This window comes from Acanthopagrus latus, chromosome 17 (genome assembly GCF_904848185.1).
Source record: "Acanthopagrus latus isolate v.2019 chromosome 17, fAcaLat1.1, whole genome shotgun sequence".
Lineage (NCBI taxonomy): Eukaryota > Metazoa > Chordata > Actinopteri > Spariformes > Sparidae > Acanthopagrus > Acanthopagrus latus.
The window spans coordinates 23,471,483-23,491,267 of NC_051055.1; the positions used below are offsets into that span (position 1 = coordinate 23,471,483).

The 19,785-nt window shown below is 43.9% G+C and overlaps 1 protein-coding gene and 1 long non-coding RNA gene across 7 annotated transcripts in view; one reads left to right on the top strand and one right to left on the bottom strand.

Moving 5' to 3' along the window:
• The window catches only part of LOC119006093, a 67,991-nt gene that overhangs the window by 35,891 nt on the left and 12,315 nt on the right, over positions 1 to 19,785 (bottom strand). For 4 of the 6 annotated variants that reach the window (XR_005070672.1, XR_005070671.1, XR_005070670.1 and 1 more), the window contains one exon: positions 12,902 to 12,999. This is a non-coding gene — a long non-coding RNA (uncharacterized LOC119006093). Of the gene's footprint in view, positions 1 to 11,336; positions 13,000 to 19,785 lie in introns of those variants that run through there. The other 2 variants (XR_005070669.1, XR_005070667.1) reach the window with 1 other exon arrangement.
• Positions 4,534 to 19,410, top strand: rspo1 (R-spondin 1). The gene is made up of 6 exons (XM_037074457.1): positions 4,534 to 4,841; positions 7,938 to 8,132; positions 11,183 to 11,326; positions 12,951 to 13,175; positions 17,506 to 17,622; positions 17,662 to 19,410. The coding sequence occupies exons 1-6, from the start codon at positions 4,745 to 4,747 to the stop codon at positions 17,769 to 17,771; spliced, it is 888 nt and encodes a 295-aa protein (XP_036930352.1). The 5' UTR covers positions 4,534 to 4,744; the 3' UTR covers positions 17,772 to 19,410.

The following is a 19,785-nucleotide window of genomic DNA, read 5'->3' on the forward strand; positions in this document are numbered from 1 at the left end:
GCTTAAACTGAACTTGAACATACAGTTTTTCAATCACTGGGACTACACTGATATCCATCCATACACAGCCACACTAGTCACTCGAGCTGACACAAATGTCAGCAAAACCCCGGCTTCAAAATGTCCAGCAGGGAGGGGATTTAGAAAAACAACAGGACAGTGACGTGACAGCAGAGATGCTGGACCGGGGACAGGTGGGGGATCTGCATCTGATTTCCCTTTCTCCCTGAAGAGCAGTGCAACACAAACAGCTGTAATCCAGCATGGTGTGCGAGTCTGTGGGACAAAGCTGAACCTGTGCTCAACCGAGCTGTAGAAGATCAGCCCTCAGTCTCCTGGAGCTGTGCAGGATTTAGTCCTACATGAAAAAACACTTAGAAAGTAAAGGGTCTGGTGCGGGTTTGATTTCGAGGAGAGGGCTGATGACGCTTTTCTCAGCTTTGAGTGTCAAGTGTGTTTCAGCCGCCTGAACTCTTTCGAGCAGAGGAAGTCATTAACAAAATGGTTGAGGCTTCTGCGGGTGCCAGGTGCTTCTCCACACCGAGCTGGCCAGGCGACTTATCTGCAGATTTAAAGGTGTTAAAAGCACGGGTGCATGCACGAGGAGGATGATGAGTCCGGCTTGTTTTTCTTAACATACCAGTCAACACCTCATTTCCCCCAGTCCTTCGTCTCCGTTGCATCATCTCCTCTTGTTTTTTCCTTCTGTTTTTTGCTGTGGGCTCGGTTGGCTCGCGCAGCCAGAGCTCATGGCTCGGATGTGAAAAATCTGGAGCTTTTAACGAATCAAAATAACTTTCTAACATTAAAGGTCACTTTAACTGGGCGAAATCAGCCACAAGTTCCTGTTGCCAAAGTGAGGGAATAAAGTGTGTTCGTCCACGCCAGAATTTACTGCTAAGTTCTACTTCTGGAGTCCCCGCTGCAGATGCAACTTAAAAACAATTTCATTGTGAGGTTAGTACGCGGCCACATGTTGCAGCGGAACAGGGGAAACTCTGGCGGCGACATTTTGATCATTCCAATGTGAGAGGGGAAAAAAAAGCCATTACGACTTCTCTAAAGGTTGTGCCTTTTTATCCTTTGTCTGCCCTTTGGGTTTCCGTCTCATTGCCATTGCGAATGCCAGTTTTACCCATAAAAATCCAACCTTTGTGTGTATTCGAGGCATTTTGAGACTCTTCACACACGTTAACGATCTCTGCTCAGCTCTTCAACGCGCTTTCAAAAAGCCTCGCAGGTTCGGTCACAGGCGCAAAGTTCATCGACAGGTTGCATTTGTAACTCTGAGCTCAGAGTTTGTGGCACCTTCTCGAGTTCGATAAATTCCCAGTGTGGGAGCTCCCTTTCAGGGCTTGAATAATTGATAGATCAAAGTTAAGACTTACAAAGGAGGCAATTTAATCTCCTGACTATTTGATGAGCGGGGGCTTGGTTTCATCGGGCTCAGCTGAATGGGGCCGACGGCGAGGAAAGGCGCTCGGTTAAATGGTTGAGGGAGCCCAGACAGAGGACCCTCAAAACATACAGGTGCCACAGTAGAGCGCTACCTGCCCGGTGAGATGCTTGTGGCGAGGCGATTGTTCAATGCGCTGCAGATGGGCCGGGACTAAAAACAATCTGTGTGTCTCTGTGAGTTAACAGCCAGATCCCGTCACCTATCTCCGTGCCGTGTGAGAGCAGATATAGATGGGCCGAGGTGGGCTTTTGGCAGGTTGCACAAAGTCGTGGGAGCGCTGTGTTATGAAAGAGTCTCTGGCACACGTCTTGGGTTGCTCAGTGCTGGAAAGGTTGTGTTCTGAGTGATCCAGAGACTTAGCATGTCCCTTTCTCTAATCATCACTCTCCCAAGTATCCAACAGGTGCTGCAGACGACTGGCCGCGCCACTCTTTTGGCTCTTTCCTGTAAATATGACTTTATCCGAGAGGTGTCAGTGACATCGTGAGTCATTAATTGTTAAGGAGTAAATAAACTTCTGGGGAAGAGAGTCTAAAGTGTTTCCTGATTAGGACGGGAGTACAAGTACCCTCGTGCGCTGTTAGGTGTGAGGCAATGCTTTGGGGATTGTAATGATTTGGAAAAGGAACTTCCCCTTTTGGTCTGAAAATGAGACTTTAGGATTGGGAAATTCTGTGTTGTTGTCTGTCCATGTGTTTGTCTTTTTTTTCTTTTTAGCCCCAGGCCGGCTTCAACACATGCCCACAAATGACAAACTCCATTTAGCTCAGGAAATTAAGTAATGTCACATTAATGTTTTACGGTGTTCAGACGCTGTTGTTTCTCAGGGACTGTTTGGCTCCATTTTAAGGCAGAAATAGAGCACAGCTTTAAGACAAGGTGCGTAGTCGCTGTCAAAGGGGGCTGGAAATCGTTAAAGACTTACTTGCACTCGTTCATATCAGTTAGAAATCAAATAAAAGGGGATTTTTATCATTTAAAAGATTGTGTGTTATGTCTGGCATCATGCAGAGCTCCTGTTCTCGCCGCTCGAAATGTTTTGGGTCAGTCCAGCTAAAAAGGAAAAATGGTGAAATCTGAGACGATTTCGCCCCTTTTTGATTTATACTTTAACAAAGGACGTAATGTTGCCTGCTGGAATGTTTAGACGCACCAAATGGCATTGTCCTTAGTGTGATTCAGAGGCACAACCGACTCAACAGCCAAATATGGTCCTATTTTTCTTTATTGAGCTGCGAGGGAGGACCTCCCATTGCTCGGCTCCTAACATGTTCTGTGTGTCCTCTTCACACAAGAGCTGTAAATACAGGCAGCTTTGACACTATCTAAAAAAGATCTCAGCAGCGAGTACGACAAAGGCCTTCAGTCTGAATGTATGTTGCATTTCCAAGACGAGTTATCAACGTTCTCGAAAGGACACACGTGTTCAATTCATCATGCGAATGCAGCGAGAAAGGCCTCGGTCCCAAACCGTTTGAGGTATTTAGTTGCCTCATTTCACGACTGCCAGTCAAAGGTCAAATAATGCAAGCCAAATAATATACCCTTGTTTTGTTGGGCTGGAATTGTTTGAGTGTGCAGATATGTCACGTTATTCTAGAAGATTGATCTCGCCTTCGCATCTGTATAAGAAATATGACGCTACAGCCAGCAGCTGGTTAGATTCGGTTAGCTCAGAATAAAGAGTAAAAAAGAAAGGGGGAAAACCCTGAGCCATGCTGTCCTCTGTGCCTGTCAGGACCTCTGTAGCTAAATATGTACATTAGTGAAATAAGTTGTAGCTTAACTCTCTTTCTCGGCCAGCTGCAGTGATTTCTAGCGCGTCATGGTGATCATGAGGATGTACAGCAATCAGCACCATCAGTTTTTAGGAAGTCACTGCCCATGGCTCAATTTTGTTCTGTCTAAACATGATATGTATTAATGAGTTATAGCCGAAGTGTTGCTTGTAGACTTATTCATCACCTTTCGACTAGAGATGCACTGACGGAGCAGCCAAGGACCCAAATCAGATGGTTTTAGGCTTCAGGACCACCTGATCAGTGTCAGATAAATCAGATTTCGTGCTGATTTTGTACAACGCCGGCTCCGCTGTCTGAATCTGGCTGCAGACTTCTAACTGCACGACATTAGTCAGACTCCATACTCCAGACTCCAAGCTTCCATTTTCACCTTTCACAATAAGAGTCCATTTTACACTGCGCAAAAGTAATAGGTCTGACAGGACTGTAATTAGGATTGGTCATGAAAATTGCAATCAGTGAAACTCTACTTTGGACAGAGCCATGCTAGCAGTTTCCCTCCGTTTCCTGTCTGTATGCTAAGCTAAGCTAATTGGCTGTTGTCTGTAGCCTCATAATACCTCACACAGGCACGACGAACGTATCAGGCATCACTTTTGACTTTCAGCAAGACAGCAAAGACGCATGTTAGCCAGACTGTTATAGTATTCCTTAAAGCAGCAACTACCTTTCGTTTTTTGTTGATTCTGGTGCCCCCTGTGGACAAAAGCAGTATAAACACCTGCCATCTGGCTGCCGTACCACCAGACTACAGCAGTTCGTTTTATTAGTTGGACATATACTGAGGCATTAGTATTAAATTGAGATGGTTTTAAAACCAGTTCAAGTTCCTGGTAGTACTTTTATACTTTAACCTTTCCCTGAAGCCTGTTCACCATCTTCCTGTCTTCTGTTTTTTAGATAGATGTGTTGTCAGACATAGGCAAGAATCCAACTCTGCTCAATCTGCCTTGTTTTAGAGCGTCTTCAAAAGACACATACTTGTCAAGGCAGACACTCACTCACTCACAACAAACTCTCCTTCGACGGCAGGTTCCCTGCTTCCCTGCCAGCCCATCCCGAGCTTCATGGGTTGAACCACCAGAAGTTCGTCAATCTCCTCTCCATTCTCTCCTCCTCTTTATCCTCCAAACAACTCCTCAACCCCCGCTCCAACCATCCGACAACCCTGCCCTGTCTGCTCCCATTTGCCAGTACTACCACCAGCGTGATGGCTTGTTGTGCCTCGGGCTTGTTTGGACTTGCAACCGCAGCATCACCCTCCACTACGCAGCAGCCACTAGAGTGAAAGAGACGGAGAGACAGAGGGGGGGAAAGGGAGAGTCAGACAGAGGGAGAGAGCAGTGCGACAGGAGAGAGGAGGGATCATCCGTCCCAGCAGAAGAGGGATTCACCTGTCCCACGGAGGAAGGGCCCCCCCCCCCAGCCTGATCCATCTGGTCGCAGGGGGGGACCCTGCGTGGCCGCGAAGGCAACAGGGACTATGCAGCTGGGACTGGTGGCGCTGGCAATGGTCTTCCTCAGCTCCATGGGTCACAGCGATGTTCTCAAGCTCTCCAAGGCGAGAAGGCAGAGACGTGGTGAGTTCTCTCTTTCTCAGCTTGTTTTTTGTCTCATATTTTTCTCCCTCTCCAGCACTGCTGCCTTTCGTTTCTGCGGTCTGAGTCACAGTGGTGACCGTCTTCTAAACATTTAACAAGCAAAGCAAAGATAACATTTTGTTTATTTTCTTATCATTCCTGTTTGTTTTAGCTGGGCAGGTTATGTTAGGTTCAGCGGTTCCCCCCCGAACGGCTCCTCTTTCTTCCTCCTTTTAAGATTATGCCTCTCTCAGTTTATGTAAAACTTTTATGGGTATTAGGACTGTTTATAAAAGGAGTTTTGATGGATTCGCCCTCAAAGCCATCACTCTTTTTGTGTCTGGCTCCGTGGGCACATAATGGAATGAGTACCTGACAGTCCTAAGCTCTCAATTGGACCGTGCTGCCGGTGTTGTTGTAAGCATTTTTCTGACCTCACGCAACCACAAAGATGGTGCTCAGGCCGACACGCAGTATATCTCTGGCGGCCTCGGAGCCTCGGCGCTGGTGTTACTGTCAGCTTTGGAATAATTCTTTCTTTACACACGAGGAGCTTTCAGCCAATGCCAGCCTCGGCCCCAGACTCAGTGAACCAGAATTCATATAATACCACAACTGGCCACAGTAACAGATGTGGTGTTGTTGACTTCACACATACTGAAAAAGGAAGAGCTGTTAGTGACTGTTGTTTGCATTGTAAAAATATCAGTTTTTCTCACACACACACACACACACGATGACCTTAAATGCTGCCGCAGTTTGTCGTGTGCCGTTGTAATGAGGGCGGAAGGATTTAGGTCACTCACCATATACATGAGCACCCTCTACAGCGTCACTATCACTTGAGGTTTCTGCCCTGCGGATACGGAAGGGTTTTTTTTTTTTTTTCCAATTTCCCTCTGATTCACAACATTTATGTCTTTGATGGCACCAGATTCTGTGTTTTCTTCAACCATCCCTCCTACGACACAGGGACTTGAGGTTTTCCCAGTCACGGTTGAATTAAATGTCACTCAGAGCTCGTCAGAAGGGGAACGCTTGTATTGCTTGTCATGCAGACAGAGCAAACTCTCTTTTTCAACCCACCACTTGTCAAAAACAGTTTATAACACCGCAATCTCAGATTCATATCCTCCCTCGGTGATTTTTACTATCAAGAGCCATTATGACTTCTTTCATCAATGGCGATAGAGGGCAATAAGACCTGCCTGTAATAGCTGCATTTGAGGTTGAGGTGACTCACACATGGAGTAATCTGTTCATGGGAGAAACCCTTTTAACGCTTTTACCATCCGACTTATCTCTGGGAGGCAGCGCGGCGGATGGATTGCTGTGTGAGAGGATGTATATTTAGAGATGATACAGCACAGGAACTTAAATCAACTCAGACGACTGGGCTTGTGTCTCCAGACGGCTCCTAGAAAAACGATGTGCACTTTGACACACAGAAATGATTTAGATTAGTGCTGCGTGTGTTTTCCTTTTTTAGAAGATGAGGGAACTGGATTTATTCCTGAGTCAGGGGTCACACAAAAATGAAGAGTTTCCGGATTGAGGACGAGATTCGTATTGTTAGATACCTCAATAGAAAGTGACTGGATGTTGATTCTCAGCCATGACTACTGAGGGGATTGGAGGACCATTCTACCTGGCTCAAGTAAAGTTTTATTGTGACAGTGTGACCACAAGTATCCTTAAGTTCTAGTTTTTGAGTCTCATTCTCAACTTTAAAAAACTGATGCCTTAGGTTGGTAGGTCGGGTCGGCCACCAACATAAAGAGTCAACGCAGTGTTTGAAGAGTTGCATAAAATCAACCGTTTTACAAGTGTGGCCTTTAAAATATCCTAATTTAATGCAAAACTAGTGGGTAGAACGTTCTCAAAGAATCGGCTGCTAGCTAGCTAATGCACAAAGTGTAAGCTAGCTAATCATAACAACAGTATACATCTATAAAATTCTAGTTTACAGTTTTTGAATAATTGTGCAGTTAATGAAATAGAGAGGCAGAACAGCGTTTACCTGCCCACGGCATGGATCTGAGAAGGGAACACTGGATAACCAGCTAACTTCGGCTAGCTTGAATACGGATCAAAAGATTTAGTCTGGTGGCTCGGCTTTTCTAGACTTTCAAATTGTTATTGCACCAAATGGCTCAAACTCTGACTTTGTGGGAGTTGTGACGACAATTCCGTTGTCAAACCGACACAGCACTGAAAGACACCGCAACAATCAGCTGCAATTAACAACAGCATGAGTAGGCCTATCACGATCATGTGTGTTTACAGGAGGGATGTAATACCTGAGAGTGTCTCTCTGCAGAGTATGTGTTTGACAGTACAAAGGAGGGGAGGAGCAAGTGCAGATCATCAACTACTTAATCAATCGCGGATGCCGGTGTTCTCTCAGACAGATTTAAAGCATATTAAGAATGAAATAGTAAAATTGGTCGCCAAATATATCTGGGCAGCCGTTAATACACCTGGGTGGGCTGCCCGAGTCAAACGTATGTGTTTTGGACGGTGATGCTTTGTTGCCTGTCGTAGGACAGCAAAAATGTTTCATTTTACATTTTTATTTCTATAATTTGGGGGGAGTTTGGGGGTGATTTTAAGCATATTTGAATATACATTATAATCACAGCCCTGACTGACCCCAGTGGAGGCCCTGTGTGATGTTAGTTGACTGATTCTGACTGGCCCTTGGTCGGCTGTCAGCCCCAATTCCCCGGGTTTCTCCAAATGAAAATCTGTTAAGGATCTCCGGCAAGTGGTTTGAGGTAAACAGTGAGTAACTGTTCAAACAAAGATGTTTGGCCTGGCCCCGGTAAGATTAAACTGCGAGCATTAACCCCTCCTCGTTGGAGTGATAAAGTGTGGGCAGGTTTATGGCTGGATCTGCGGGGATGCCAACAAAATATTAAAGTTCCCTGTTGTTTTTCTCATGGGTAAATTGTTGACAAATTCTCTTTTTATTTCCATATTAAAATTCATATCTAGCTGGAAACAATTTATCTTTTTATGTGATGGCACACCATGCTGTTCTGTCTTGCCTGCCTCAACCTGACTGCATCCTGCTCTCTGTTTATGTTCCCACAGTTAGTACCGAGGGGCCACCATCTTGCCCCAAAGGCTGTGACCGATGTTCTGAGTATAACGGCTGCATTAAATGTAAGCCCAAGCTCTTCATCTTCCTGGAGCGCAATGACATCCGTCAGATAGGCGTGTGCCTCGCCTCCTGCCCCATGGGATACTTTGGCATGAGGAACCCAGAAGGCAACAACAGATGCACCCGTGAGTCTCGCTGCGAGTTGTAGACTCAGTCGGCACCATTAGATTTGTAGATACACATCTGGAATCTTCCAAATACATCCAGGCTCGAGTTAACTCACTGGCAAACATTGCACAGCTGATGTCAAATCAAGCCTGCAGAAGTGTAAACGATCTGTTTATCTTTGGCCCATCATCTTCTGTTTATGTACAATATGAGGGTATTTGGAGGAGCAAAGGGATATCCTGCTAGTCTCTTTGTCTTGTGTATCTGTAGATTTCCACTTTGTGTCTTCGACGAAGACCGAAATATTAATAGCGAATAGGGATTCTACCTTCATGCTACTATTTTTCATGTTTGTGAGTGGATAAGAGGTACCCCTTATTACTGAATGCACACTAACAAGTCGCAAGTGTCCAATAATGAGTAAACACAAGTGACCACTTGATGAAATCCTTCTGTTGCTACTTATGCCTGTGGAAATGGCACGGTCAGGAGATTTCTTAAATTGAATTGGTCTTCATTATAGTTGCAGGCAGGTTTGGCTTGTTTTTGGAAGGCGGGTGAAAGGGTTTCCACACTCACGGTACTTACCAAACCTACTCGGTTGGGTCCTGGTGACACGGGTTCCCGTACTTTTAGCCGGGGAGCGCCAGCACCGCCGTCTGTCGTCTGTTTCCCCTTATGTGTGGGCAGAGGACAGGATTGCAACAAAATCCCAACAAAAACATTTCTAATACATTGTTGTTTGTCTGTTTTTGCGAGAGGATGTCTGCGCTTTTTATTTGGCCCTCATGTGCAGGGTTCATGCCAGGCCACAATCCATGTCTGTTATGCTTTCACTTTTTATACATATTTTTAGTCCGATACACCCTTATTAACTATCATATACAGTCAAAAAAGATTTATTTGAATTCCAGCGTGGCTAAATGACTACTGATGATTCTTTGCAGATGCAAAATATTTATTATATCAATTACGCACGGCAAAAAAGCTACTTCAAGTGCAAGTGAAAAACAATGAGAGACTGTGGTTCTTGCTCGTAATAAGTGAAATTATCTCAAAAAGTCCCCAGATCTCAGCGTAATGAGGTATTTTGACTAGAAATAAGACAAATATTCTTACGATTTCGTGGCAACGACCACATCCCGTGTTGGGGTTTCTGAAGAAAAATGCTTACTATTCTAATTTTTTTTTTTTCTTGATTTCCCATTCTGTATGTCAGATGTGCTTACAAAAAATATTATAAAAACATATATGTCTGGTCAGTGTGATGCCATTTAGAAGTGAACAACTGGAGCTGTAACTTTGTGCTCCTGCTGTCACATTTCTTGTTTGAGGATCACACTCAGTGGAGCGCATACCTCTGCCAGCAGTCCCCTTTAATTCAGTAAATCATCCAGTATCAAACTCGATAGCGCTCTATTATTTTAAATTTCAAACCAACCACAACTGCTCAACCATAATTTAAACTCACCAGAGTGTTTACTTAGAGCCACATCAGATTGTGCTTGCTCATAGATACCACTTAGCCACTTAGATTCGCCTGATGTCTTCATCAGTTTCGATGCATTATTCCCTGAGAAGTTAACGAAAATGCAATGAAAAACAGCATTATTACGCAATGCTAAAGGTGCGATTTGTAGGAATTGGCCACTCGCAACAAATAGGGGGCAGTATATGACCAGAGTAACCACTAACTGCAGCCAACTGTAGCTGCCGTGTGCTAGTTAGCTCTATTAGCCGTGCAGCTAATGGTCCAGACAGGGAGCTTGGTATTTAAACTGCTGGCACAGGAGTTTTGAACGTGGATGGACTATGGCTAGCTGGTTAGCATGTTAAACATTGTGTAGAAGTCCGCGTCACTGAGAGCTTTTATCCCTCCACATTCTGTTGAGGATCTTAGTGAAGTCTTGAATGTTTTCAACCTAATAGTACTTCATATTGCACATTTAAAGAAAGTGAGAACGAAATCTTGGATCCGTCCCTCCATCTTGATCTGCACCCAAAGATAATGTGGTCTATATTCTGAGCCGTGGCGGAGTTAATTGCAGCATAGATTTGGAGATATTAAAATGACAAAATGATCAGATTGATCTTATTTTTTTTAATCATAATATTGACTCGTGTTCAACCCCCATGTGCAGCAGCATGTTTCCACTGCTCTGGTTTGTTGCATAGAGAGCAGAATTTTCTCAGCAAATTCTTGTCAGAGGCCCTCAGTGGCTAACCTGGGTTATTATCCAATCATCCGACTTTATACATGTCATCCCAGAATGTCTTGTTAGCAACATTTGTCTTGCATTATATGGCTACAAATGTCAGTACTGTCAAATTTAGCTGTCAGGGGCTTAAAAATAGTAATTGGGAGCAGGAGGCAAGAACATTAAGATCCCACTGAGAATTCAGTGTTAGATCATTTCTGACCTTGGCACTGGCCCAGCTGCAGAGTAGACTTTCTTAAGTTAAGTACACATGAATGCGGCGAGTCTAGAACTGAATACATTTCCAATATAGCATCATAGATGGATCATTCGCTGTTTCTGATTACAATTAGGAAGTGCCTTCTAAGATTAAACCAAAACCTTTTTTTGGAGCCTGTTTTTTATCCTCCCGTGTTTTTAATTATCCAAAATTCAAGAAGTTGTTTATTTGACTGGAAAGTGAAAGATTTTAATGAGTCTTAGTTGTGGAGAAACCCACTCTTAGGAAACCGACTGGAGCAGTACAGTCCTGGCTGTACTCATTCACACCCGCTTTCCAAAAAAACAAGGCCTGTGGTGCATGTGTTTTTAAGAGAAGAGTGTTACTCCCCCTAAATAGACCCCTTGTTGTTTAATCACTAATAAATCTCTCAGAGGAAATAAAATTCCTCTTGTCCTCTCTCTGGAGAACCATTAGCTCTTGTCAGCCAAGGATCCAATGAATATTCCATTAAAAGAATACAGATCTGTGTTTCCACTCGAAGTTTTGTGAACAATGAACACTTACACAATCAGCAGACTGAATGTGACTTTAACTGATCTGTTCCTTTCATGTGATCCTCTCTTTTTGTCTCCCCTGTGTCTTCCAGAATGTAAAATAGACAATTGTGAAGCGTGTTTCAATCGCAATTTTTGCACAAAATGTAAGGAGGGCTTGTATTCACACAGTGGGCGATGTTATGTCAGCTGCCCTCCAGACCAGCGCACCTCCAACGAGACCATGGAGTGTGTCGGTGAGTGACCTTTAACATTTGACCTCAGCAACCCTAAGCCACTGCATCTCTTCGAGCTCCTGTAACAAACCAGAGAGTAGATTTCTGTGCCTTTCACTCACTCGTGCAGCTCGTAAGTGTCAGCCACATGTCGACTCATTCTTTACTGTCACTTTATTCTAGCAGCCAACTCAAGCCGATCGCAAGAGTAAATGTCGGCAATGTACGTTTTCTACAAAGCCCGGATATGATTCCTTTCTTTATGTTGCAACTATGTTTCTTACAAGACAGCACTGTGTTCACCTTGTTCCATCCCAGCTAACATGACTAGAAAATGTCCCAATGTTTCGTGTAGAATTCTAAAATATCCAGCAGGTTCACGTTGAAATCGTTGAACAGAAGACAGAAGATTCTCGCTCGGCAGCTGTATTGCCTAGATGTCACACCACCACAGTCCCCTCCACCTCCTTACATGAAGTTCAACTCATAGACGCCTTTAAATTATGTTAGAAGTGAATTTGTCTGCAAAGCACTGTAACGTCCAAGGTTGATGTTTGTACCGAATGTGGCATATCATGTTCAGCAGGAGGTGGAGGGGGAAGGTGGTGGCGCTATAACAAGCCAGCAAGGCTGCTATTTGTCCAGACACCTGAGGACTTCAGGACACTGAGACATTTCCAGCCATTTTCATGCTGACTTGGGAATTTCCCATCCATTTTGTGATGTCACTAGCACTGGGTTTTTCTAGGGAGATTTACAGCATCTGTTGTGGCAACCAAAAACAGCCATCTCCATGTGTGATGGTGGCAACCAAAACAGGCATTTGAAGTCAAACCATGATGCTTTCCTCACCCTGACCAAGTGGTTCATGTGCCTGAACTTAACCAGAGCAGAGAAGCACAGCGTTGTGACAAAAGAGAAATAGAAAACACGACGGAAACAAACCTAAAGTTGCAACATTAAAGAAACATCCAGTTTTAACTTATCTGTGGTTTTTTGCAGAAACATACTTGGCAAGTATTCTGATGATTGGGTTGGACACGTAAAGTAGAAATGTTGATGCGACACATATGTCGGTGGTTTTGCAGAAATGTAAAATGTAAAAGCAAGCATTTTAATCTGGCCGACCATGTTCAAGTGAGCTGTTGAGAAAAATCATCAATCATTTCTTGACCTTACGTTATTTTTCTTCTGTTTCACTTATAGAAAAACACTTCGGTCATAAGTTAGAAACTGCAGCATGTAAGAGTGAAACCCAAGCATCCCAAGACACGGAGCCTCGAGCTGACTTTTTGGCGTCAGCTGCTGTTGTTCTAACTTCACTCTGCTAGTCCATGGAGACTAATTTAACACGACCCCTAAACTTGCCTTTGTCTTAAATGGCCATAAGCTTTCGTACATTTTCAGGTTCATAGCAACCTTCTCCATGTGTCTCTCTCTCTGTAGTCAAAAAAACAAATGAGATAAAATTGCTTTCAGATTCGGAAATCGCTTAAACTCATTATTCAGAGCTAAAACTGCTGAGCTGTAAAAAGCAGACAGGAAGGCTGTGAAACAAATGTGAGATGTTGGAGCTGTGAACTGTTCACTCACTACCTCAGTCTTCTGTGTCGGATTTCTTGTTTCTTTTATTTTTGCCACCCAGGTCAGCGTCCTGCAGAGTGCGAATTGGGCGAGTGGAGCCAGTGGGGTTCCTGCATGAAGAAGAACAAAACATGTGGATTTAAGAAAGGCTCGCAGTCTCGGGTCCGCGTGCCCCTTCCGCAGATACACAGCCCCGACACTTCCCCGGCCTTCATACCGTCACAGACCTGCACTCCACAGACAGAGAGAAGGAAATGTACTGTGACCAAGACGCCCTGCTCGAGAGGTAAACACAGATAAAGCACGCGAAACCAACACATTTAGGAGGAAGTCACACATAGTCGGGACTCGATCAGATGACAGCGCTCAAAATCCAAATTAACATGCAATAAGGTCCATGGGCTTTACGAAATGCCTCCACTAGTTAATATGATGACTGATGGAACCGTTACTCAACATCCGAAAGCCTGTATCCCCGCCAGTGTGTCTGTGACCCACAGCGTGTTGATTGGGTTTGGTTTGGCTGGGCTCACAGAAGGATACAGAATCTCTTGACTTCTCTGCATGTAAACAATAAACTCTGTCTACGAGCCAAGCAGATGAAGGGCGGGCATTACGCACAGCAAAGCTGGACAGGGATCAGAGCTGGAGAGAGCTATTTGTTCTGAAGACCATCGAAGCGTGAGGTTTACACGTCCATGACATGTTTGCTTGGGCTCTTATCGTCCGCACAGCAGCTTGCTCTCCAGCAGGTTAACAGTCATTCTCGCCACTCAATGGCCATTACGAACCTTCTTAACAGCTTAATAGTCGCCCTTGGTCTCACTTGCAGGTAAGGATGATAAATGGCAAATCTTGGCAATTAGTCCAGAGTTTATTGGATGAATATAGCAACAAAAAACACCCGAGATCCCGTTTTTCTCTTAAATATTTTGTCCTTAGTAGTGAGGCAAATAAAGCAAATATTTACCAGCTGTGGTGCTGGGACGATAAACCTGTTGATAAAGCTGTTGTTTAACAGACAATTCGAGCTGCAGCAGTGATTCTATTGAACTGCAATAGATTATTGCTAATGAGGACTCATACGCAAATATCTTTTTCCTCCCGATGTAACCATATACTAATCTGTTTTGCAACGTGTGCCAATTTTAACCAATGTTGGAAACTTTCTCTTATTTACAAGGATTTAGAGAACTGCAAATGAGCAGTTTTTAAAGCCCTTATTGGACGGTGGCACGCTTAGGCAACATTGCGTAACAATATTTGCACGATGTTGGCAACTGTGCAGATGTTGCAACATGTACCAGATTATGTGACTGGATATATGTGAGCAAAACGTGGAGGAGGCTTGCAGATTCAAGCACCATCGTCAACACTGACAGCGGTTCCTTAAGGGCTGGGAGTTGACAGAACAGAACATGATCTGACATTGTCCCGTATAGATCTGTGGTCATGTGGAGAGCGAGTTTGTTGCGGCCTCGCTCGGCGAGGCAGCGACAGCATAATTTGAGAAATGAGAAGTGAATTTACTCCGTGTGACGCCTGCATCCTGGAAAGAATTTCAGTGTTGTGTGCCTGAAGAAGAATAATTAACTGTGAAATAAAATAAACGACAAAATCCACCAATGTGCCAAAATTTCTAAACTTGGAGCACACGTCGGTCACATCAGAAAGGCGGGGATGACAAGCGGAGGTATCAGCTTACGAGTGATGGGTCGTAGCAAGCCGCGCGGATTGTGACGAGAAGAATTTTTGTTTAGTTTGTGTCAGCTAAATGAAAAGAGACACGCTGCAGTGCCGAGGAATGAATTTTCCTCTGTGAGGTTATTTAGTAGGTGATGGTACTGTGACCCCTGTGGACCGGTTCATGTGGGTAAACTGTGCAAAGAGAGCACAGCTGTCGATTCATCTGTGAGAGCTGGCTGGCAGACCAGCTATATAAAACTCAGGGGGCAGACCTTGTATAACATTAGTGATTTAGTGGTCTGCAGATCTCACGCTTTGTGTTGATTTGGCTGCAAATTGTTTCCCCCCTTTTCCTGAAGCTCCACAAAAGGGTCTCACGCGAAAACAGAATTTTCTGGATGTGTTATTGCATTTGTCAGGCAAAACTGTTTAGCTTGGATGGAGAGGAGGTACAATCAGGGCTGTCATAAACTGATGGAGTCCCCCTCTCTTGGCTCCATTAGTGATTTGTTAGAGAAGTAATTAAGTCCTTACACAGGAAGCACACCAGCTCAGATGCTGCAGAGTGTGCGTGAGGACCCTTCACTTCGCTCAGGCTTCACTCTCGTTCATTGTGCCTCATTGATATAAATTGGAACTATTACTGTTCGATATGAGGTGCTTGTTTGAATGGTGGTCATAAAAGCTCGGAAATATGTTTATTAATTCAGGAGAATGTGTAAACAACGAACATGTTGGAGATGCGATCGTCCCACATGATTCGAGCCAACTCACCAAATGATGTCAGCAGTCTTGTTTTCATGATTTTGGCACTAATGGCTTTCGAAAAAAAAAAAAAAAAAAAATGAGTTGCTCCACATTGTGTACTACTGTGCGGGACTGGGCCTTTCAGTCGAGAGCAAAGCAATTGTGACTCTGCATGGGTCTGCGGTGAGTAAATGTTTCTGTGCTAGGCCTGTCCAGATTCAACTACATCGAATCTACTTTATCACCGTATAATGATTTTCACTGGCTGGTGTATAAACTGGTGAAATCTGAGAAATAGTGTCCCCCGCGGACTTTTTAGATTTTCACTTTAACTTCAACCAAAGAATCATAACTGTTTGTACAACGAGTTTAAAATTGCTGGTAGGGAAATAAACACAGACCTACAGTTATTACTGCACAGCAGTAGACAAACATGGTGGCGCCATAAGCCCTGCTGTTGTCAACTGTGCAGTGAACACTGTCCAGCCCTTGGCATGCGTTCACTCAGTTTCCAGGATGTGCAGAGACTCTCAACGCACAAGTTCATAACAAACATCCTTCCACCGTAACTATACTCCCTCAGATATACAAAACCAAATACTTTTCGAGTGCTGCCTAAACACTAGCCATGTGACACTAGACACAATGTCCATTTCCACTTTGCGACAGCTCTTCACGCCCTTGTGGGCCATTATTGGCCCCTTGAAAATGTTTAACTCATTATGCCAGAAGTGATTTCGAAGTGATTAATGAGACAGAAAATCCTGTCACTTGACTGTCCTGAGTGCTCGTAAAGTCCGTGCATGTGCCGCATTTTAAATCAGCAGCAGAGCTCAGCTGTCTCCAATCCTGGACGTGTTACATGTGGACATTAACCACACTGTGGTGGATGTTTGTGTTTAGAGAGTGTGGCAGGTGTGAATGCCAATTAAAAGAGAACCCGCAGAGAGGATTAGAATTAGAATGAAGTATTTTTTGGCGTTTATGGCTTTTTATTGACGAGACAGACCAGGGCCCTCGGCTGCTGCGGCTCTTCTCTTGTGTTGCTGTGACCATCCTGGTATATCATCACAGCGCTACTGACCACTTTTCACTTGGAGGTAGAAAAGCATGAACAGTCACAGTTTGCTCACAAATTCACCCTTTCAATCAGTTCATCATATAAAGAACACTGCGTCATTGCCTGGCCACTAACGTTAGTGGATACAAGCTAACGTTAGCAACCAGTACTCGTACCCTGCCAGTCTGCACTGTTATTATAGGAACGGTGCCAACTGCAGAAAACGTCGCTGCATATGCCATCAATATATAAAAAGTTTCAATACAGGCCAATATCAACAACATAGACGCCCATACTGTCATATCTCTGATACGCTAATACCAGCTGATAATATGGGCTGACCGATATATCGAGACATCACCAAAGTAGTCACGATTGTCTTTTGCTTGTTTTGAAGACAAGTACCGTAAAACAGTGAAACAGCAGACCCGACAATCAACTATCTTTCTCCAGAAACAGTTTGAACACAGTAAAATAATGAGTAGATAAGAGAATACAGGCAAAGTACAGGGACTCCTCAGATACAGACGCCATCACACACTTCTAGTAGATCACAAGGAATATTGTTTTTCCTGGAAAATCTTTCCTAGTGTACCTTTAAAGGGTCGCACAAGTTTTTATAATTCATATTTCGGGGAACATGAATATTTGGACCAAATCTCAGGGTAATCTGTCCAGTAGTTGCCAAGATATTTCACTCCAAGACCATCAATGTCTCGGCTAAATGTCATGCCAGTTGATCAGTTGTCCAGACCAAAGTGGTAGACCAACAGACTGATTTACAAACTGATTAATCTGGTGAAAAACAAATGTTTGGATGTTTTGCTTTGTCCTAAAAGGGTTTGATTATTATTTGCCAACCACTGATTGCTGCTGTCGTTGTAACTCTGGACTGGATGTGTGTGGCTGACACTTGCATTGCCTGTATTAAAAACCACACAACCACAGCCCACAAGTCCAGATCCACCACACATCCCTTATCATTCAGGAATCCATGTTTTTCATTCTGTTCAGCCAAGTGGAGGCACTTTTACATACACCATCCGACGATGACAGATATCTGACAAGAGTTTATTTGAGCAATAGCATAAACTATTAATCATCCTGTGCATTCTCATTTCAGAGAGGAAGGGGAAGGGAGACCGACAGGATGATACAAACAGGAGAGAGAGGGAGAATGCACGGGGCCGCGGACGCGATGGCAGTAGAGGAGGAGGAGGTGGAGGAGCTGGTGGAGGTGGTGGTGGTGGTGGTGCTGCTGGTGGTGCTGGTGGTGGAGGCGGAGGAGGAGGAGGAGGCGGTGGTGGTGGAGGAGGAGGGGGGAAGAGGAGAAAAGGCCAGAGCAGGACCACCACCGTTCCCACTATCACAACCAGCTCTGTCTCCTAAACCCCATCGCCTGCTGGAAGGGGCTGATATGAAAGTAAAGACCCTGCCTCAGCCAGCAGCTCCAGCCATAGACAAAGATCAAAAGTGATGAAGAAATGGATTAATGCTGCTATGCATTGTTGACGATGCAAAGAGAACTGGAGGATTGCTGCAACACAAAGGCTTCTCTGAGCTTTTTGAGTAGATGAACATATCTGGAAGATACTGGTGTCCTAGTGATATTCAGAAAGACCGTTTGATTTTCATTCCCCTGTGAGGGATCACCGTAGGACTGCAAGGCCACGTTGAAGATTGTGGCCCGGCATGGCTCGTGCCGTGAACCGACCTATGTCGCTTCTCGAAGTAAGAACAGATTCCTGTGTTTTTTTCGAAAGCAGCGGTCAGTCTGGAAGTCTGATAACGAATGAAGGAACTCTTTTTTTTTCCAGTCTCCTCTGGTCTATGATGTATTTTGTTCCAGCCTGATTTTAATCACAGTCTGTTCTTCATTTGTTTTTCATGTTGGTTTCGTGAGAGGTGGCAGATGGATTTTCTCAACAGCCGCTGTACGTGATGTAAAGACAATGAATAGTATGTCTTTGTACCTTTATTTCCCTGTTGTGAGATGACACAAAAAAAGAAAGGCACTGGAAATCATTTGTGGTTGTTGTGGACAGAAGGTTCTTGATATATTATTTCGAGGAAGGAATCTATTACAAAAAAAAAAAGAAGAGGTAGAGGAGGGTGGCTGGAGCAATCCTGGCTCACATCCCTCTCCGTTGTCTCGACACAAACTCTTGCCATTTGATAGTTGCTTCGTTGTTTGTTTCGGAAATTGATGTTGGTGTTTGTATCAGAAAACGAAGGGGGGTAAAAAAAAAACAACAAAAAAACACACCAGTAGTTGCATGTGTACAAGGTTGCATGTGCGTGCCTTCGTGCATGCAAATGTGTGTGTGTGTGTGTGTGTGTGCACGTGTGTGTGTGTGTGTGAGAGTGTGTCTTTGTCTCTACCTAAAGTGTGGGTGTAAATGTGTGTACTCCGTATGCATATCTGCACGGAATCAAGTTGTTTGTCGACGGAAATGTAGATGTTTGTACATGTGTGTTTATGTTTGCACATGTGTGTTAATATTGGTCTCATAGGTTGATGGAACGATAGGGTCTGGAAAAACATGAGGAAAGGAAATGTAAATGCACAGTGATATATCAAATATGCAGTAATTACAAGCCACTGATTATCATATAAGCCATCAAATCATCAGCTGCTCAGTAATCATGTCTGTTTTTTGCAACAGGGTCTGAAGATTTTGCACAACTATAATGTTTCCTACTGCTCAAGTTTCAGAACAATCATAGCATTTTACACATTTATACTCCAAAAGCTGGCTTCATGACATTTACAGATACAGAGAAATGTTTTTTTTTTGTTGTTGTTGTTGTCCGGGAATGTTGTTCCATGGGTCTGTTTGCTTTACACAAGATATTAGTTTCAGGAGAAGTTGCACGCTGCATTATTCATTCATACTATGGATTGTGATACTGAATATGTCAAACTGTGTTTATCATCAAACATAAGAAGCATTAGTATCATCATGTATAGCTTATTCTGTGAAATCCTAAATAAAGTTCAGATGAAGCTGATGAAACTTCAGTCATACACTGACTTTGATATTAGTTTGTTTGATTTTAGCTGCTCTCCTGATATTTGCCTGCAATCCCGCCATTTTGTTTAAACAAAAATATCTTATGGTATTCTCGGTCTTCTCACTGCAGCTGCTAACTCAAAGCTGCTGTAAGTATCATTGTTATTGTCGTATTATCTTATTAAATTAAGTGTTAATTAGCTCTGACTTCCAACTGTAATCACTGTTGTAACGCATGGCTATCCTCCCCTTGCTCATGCAGTAAAAGAGAAAAGATCTGCCCCACTTTATCCAGTCAGGACAGAGAACTCCACAACGAGGCGATCTTGTCTGCGGCCAATTCCAGCGTGACAGCTAATATTACCAAAACACACCAAGGAACTGGAGAA